This window comes from Limulus polyphemus, unplaced genomic scaffold (genome assembly GCF_000517525.1).
Source record: "Limulus polyphemus unplaced genomic scaffold, Limulus_polyphemus-2.1.2 Scaffold6708, whole genome shotgun sequence".
NCBI lineage: Eukaryota > Metazoa > Arthropoda > Merostomata > Xiphosura > Limulidae > Limulus > Limulus polyphemus.
Genome location: NW_013672318.1, coordinates 4,750 through 9,515, shown reverse-complemented (window position 1 = coordinate 9,515; position 4,766 = coordinate 4,750). Strand labels below are relative to the sequence as shown.

General features: G+C 33.6%; 1 protein-coding gene across 1 annotated transcript in view; it reads left to right on the top strand.

Moving 5' to 3' along the window:
* Positions 1 to 4,766, top strand: part of LOC106474000 (eukaryotic translation initiation factor 3 subunit F-like) — a 13,824-nt gene that overhangs the window by 4,558 nt on the left and 4,500 nt on the right. The window contains exons 3-5 of the mRNA XM_013934687.2: positions 1,735 to 1,805; positions 2,600 to 2,679; positions 3,985 to 4,178. Of these exons, the coding sequence (XP_013790141.2) occupies positions 1,735 to 1,805; positions 2,600 to 2,679; positions 3,985 to 4,178 (345 nt within the window). The remainder of the gene's footprint in view (positions 1 to 1,734; positions 1,806 to 2,599; positions 2,680 to 3,984; positions 4,179 to 4,766) is intronic.

The following is a 4,766-nucleotide window of genomic DNA, read 5'->3' as shown; positions in this document are numbered from 1 at the left end:
AAAGGTTTGGTTAGTTCTGGGGTTTGGGATGTTGGACCACTATTAAGGTTTACTAAGTTGATGACAGGTATAAAGGTTTGGTTAGTTCTGGGGTTTGGGATGTTGGACCACTATTAAGGTTTACTAAGTTGATGACAGGTATAAAGGTTTGGTTAGTTCTGGGGTTTGGGATGTTGGACTACTATAAAGGTATACTAAGTTGATGACAGGTGTAAAGGTTTGGTTAGTTCTGGTGGGATGTTGGACCACTATAAAGGTATACTAGCTTGATGACAGGTGTAAAGATTTGGTTAATTCTGGTGGGATGTTGGACCACTATTAAGGTATACTAGCTTGATGACAGGTATAAAGGTTTGGTTAGTTCTGGGGTTTGGGATGTTGGACCACTATTAAGGTATACTAGGTTGATGACAGGTCTGTGAGATGTGGTGAAGGAAAAATGAGTGAAGAAATGTGACACACATAAATATGTAGGCTGTCATTTTATTTGAGAATACATGTACCACAATCCACCATTTTACTCCTTAAAAAAGAATCTTGGAACCATCGTTGGCTTGAGAATCATTTCAACTTGGAAGCTAGAAAGTATTGAATAACAAAGTTCCCAGAACAGACCTCTTTTCTACCAAAACAATTTTGTGAATAACTTGGATAAAGCTTATCACAGGCTTTCTGAAATAAAGGTGTATATCATCAACAAAGGAGCTTTCATTCAAAAAAGCAGAAGTTGCATAAAAAATGTGGTAGTTGGTCAATGAGAAAACATGTTTCTAAAACTATGTTGATTACGTATAGTAAATAACTTCTGTAATTTCAACAACTTATAACAGGTCAGACTGGTAGTAGTTCACAATTTTTCTCATTCTGAAATTTCTCTGGAACAAATTATTGGGCGATTTCCTCCAAATAAATTCTGTCACATAAAGGACAAATAGTATTTGGCAACGATAGTTCTTCCACTTAATTCCATCATGTTTAAGTGATACTATACGACAACTCTCGCCTTATGTTTCATGTGCTACATGTGGAATTGAGAAGTGATGTTTCCAACACTGCCACGTGTGTACTGTGTAGGATTTTCATGGTACTGGAGCGAGAGAAAATACACACTGTATGTATGGGGATGTTTGTAGAGTTGCAGCGATGCAAATATTAGATTTATTCTGTTCATCAGTGACATAATTGGCAGGTCAGTCATCAGTGATATAACAAGGGTCAGTTTGACAAGCAGGGTTTTAGAGGGTGCATGCCATAGATTTTGAACTGTGTAGCATAGACTTTTTTAATATTAGGTTGTAGAGTAGGGAAAATCATCAAACATAAAGAAAATAGGTGGAGCAGGAGAATAGAGGGGTGGGGCAGCGTGCCCATCTGAAACAGCAAAGCTAGGGCAATGGTAGTAACTTACTGTCGTCAGTAGTAACTCATTCCATTTGTTAATCTCAAAAATATAATCTTTGTCCTATTGCCTTCATAATTCAACAAAATAAATCAGAGGCCTTTATCCTTTTGATCCCCCAGATGATCTTGTACTTATTCTGCTAAAACAACTGTATATATTAGAAAAGATACTGTTCTAACCTGAGTGGTTTTCATACATTTATACTTTTTCTCTAAACGTTTGTGAAGTAAACATAACATGTAATAAGTACAAATAGAATGTGTTAATTCACTAACTCTGTAAGAACTGTATATTAATTGTGGTATATGTATTATTTTTGAAACTGTGTTTAGGTATACAAGAAAAAGGAGCGGTTGAGGTAACCAATTGTTTCTGTGTGCCACATAATGAGCTGGAAGATGAGGTAAGTACACAAAAAAAATCTAGCTACAAATTATATTGATCTGTGTTTTATACATGATGAGGAAAATAGATAACTTGAAATGTTCAAATTCAGTAAGGGTTTATTAGGTTATTTAAGCTATTATGGTTTTTTTAATTTTTGATGTTACTACTGATTGTAGAATTTATTTCATTTTCTGATAATTCAGGATAATATTGAAAATATAACATTTTTGTTTGGATTGTGAAGTTTCAACACTTTTCAAAACTTTTGTTTATTATAGGAATTTGTTAATTTCAAAATTATCATTCTTTAACTAAATAAATAATTTGTAAATACTTGTAATTCTACCCATAAATATGTTCTTTCATGTGCTTCTCATTTTTTAGGCTGTCTTAAATTGTAGGTATTAGTGGTAACCATAATAGAGGTTGTTTAAAAACAACAATTAATTTCCTATCTTAGTTGTCATTGTGAACCCGAAGGTCCGTGGTTCACGTCTTGTTGCAGAAATATTCTGGGACCATGGAGGCATGATCCCACTGATAAGAATAGTCACGACTTGGTGGTGGGTTTATCACTTCATAATTAACAATGGCTAGTGTTTACAAAATTCTGTCAGCATGAGTGTTTTTGACCATTTTCATTTTATGTAAATGTCTCACGTTTTGAAAACAATCTGAGAAATTATCTATGTTAATATTTGTGTTTATATTAAACAGCATCTCAGAATTGTAGTTTTTTATTTTGACTTAATCTGTGTCAGTTTATTTTGTATGCATCCTTTAGTTACATATTATATCATTTGTTTTAAGGTAGCCATTAATATGGAGTTTGCTAAGGATATGTTTGAATTTCATCGAAGAGTTAATCCCAGTGAAGTGATTGTTGGATGGTTAGTATATTTTTTAATTTGCATATAAAAACTTGAATTTTATTGATGTTTTAGTAATATAATTTTATCACAAAACTAAAAACTTAGCGACTGTCTTAGAAGGTTATGTTTAATATATGTAATGTTTTTCTCAACTCATTTCATATTTAATTTTGGCAATTCTCTTTGGTCATTCAAGCAGTATCAATGAAAAGAATGTAACACAGGAGCTTTTTAAGTGATACAAAAGTGATTGAAGTGTAAAATCAAATTTGGCTCAGAAAAAATTCAGGAAATTCACAACAGCAATGTTTTTGTTGGGATGTGTAATCAATTCAGAATCAAAATTTTTAGTTTCTTTTAAAACCTGCGGCTGCGAAAACGTAGGATATTTTACTAAAAATTTGTCCGAAAAAAAATTTATGAAACATATAATCGAAAAGTGCATAAAGTGCAATAGTAATATTTAGTAAACAGTTTAGCTACATTAGTTGAGCTGATTTCAACACAACTTTCAGATTTTCAGTCGGATAACAAGAAGCATTAATAACTGGCAGATTATGTGATGAACACAAAAAAACAAAAGAAAGGAACATGCCATATTTGTCGTCTTTGTGATACATTACCCTCATGTAGCATACCTACGATGCATATTAACTAAAATAGAAAGCATAATAGTCAGTTGTCAAATGAGTAATAAAAAAAAGGCATGGCCATATTAGGGCTGAGTTTTTCGCGATGCTGAGTCTTAGATATTTTATGTCGAAAATTGGATAGAACTTTTTATTTAATAAATTTTTTTAACCTGCAGAAAAATGACTACAAACTTATTTTCTGTATATTTTTTAAATTCAATTGTGTAATTTTGCACCCATCCATTTATGGTAAAGTTAAGCCAAAATCAGATATCTCTTAATAGGTTCGTCCTAGTTTTTATGCAGCTTCGTTAAATATTTCCACTGTGAAAAAAGAAACATCATGGGTTAAAGTATCATGGTAGCTAGATAACAGTCCTGCAAGGATTAAAGTATCATGGTAGCTAGATAACAGTCCTGCAAGGATTAAAGTATCATGGTAGCTAGATAACAGTCCAAGGGTTAAAGTATCATGGTAGCTAGATAACAGTCCAAGGGTTAAAGTATCATGGTAGCTAGATAACAGTCCAGCAAGGATTAAAGTATCATGGTAGCTAGATAACAGTCCAGCAGGGTTATTTATATCACTAAACTGCAGCTGGTTAGTGAACACTTTGAAGGACTAATGTCCGTATTTAGGGATTTCTTGTTGATGAAGAGCTTTGTAAAGTGTATTGTTATTTCTCTTCAGGTATGCTACAGGACCTGATGTAACAGAACACTCGGTGTTAATTCATGATTACTACAGCAGAGAAGCAAACAATCCGATACATCTCACTGTTGATACCTTTTTGACTGAGGGTCACCTTAGCATCAAACCTTACACAAGGTATGGTACAATTTTGACTTGTAAGCAGAATATTGGGTATGCTGTGAATGCCGCAAATTGGTTGAGCATTGATAAACCAATAGATCTAACATCTACTTTGAAAATCACATAGATTACAGATGTATTTTTTTTTTAAAACATTTTACCATTTTGTATTCCAAATTAAAGGTGTGTAAAGGTAGCATGCAAGATGTTACTTTTATTCCCCTGAAAGAAGGCCTTTCATTCAATACCAGAACTTTTCAGCTGGATCAGATAAGGATGTTTCTGTAAGTCACTACCCAAGGGTTTTTTATTCAGTACCGGAACTTCTCAGCTGGATCAGATAAGGATGTTTCTGTAAGTCACTACGCAAGGGATTTTTATTCAGTACCGGAACTTCTCAGCTGGATCAGATAAGGATGTTTCTGTAAGTCACTACCCAAGGGATTTTTATTCAGTACCAGAACTTCTCAGCTGGATCAGATAAGGATGTTTTTGTAAGTCACTACCCAAGGGATTTTTATTCAGTACCAGAACTTCTCAGCTGGATCAGATAAGGATGTTTCTGTAAGTCACTACCCAAGGGATTTTTATTCAGTACCAGAACTTCTCAGCTGGATCAGATAAGGATGTTTCTGTAAGTCACTACCCAAGGGATTTTT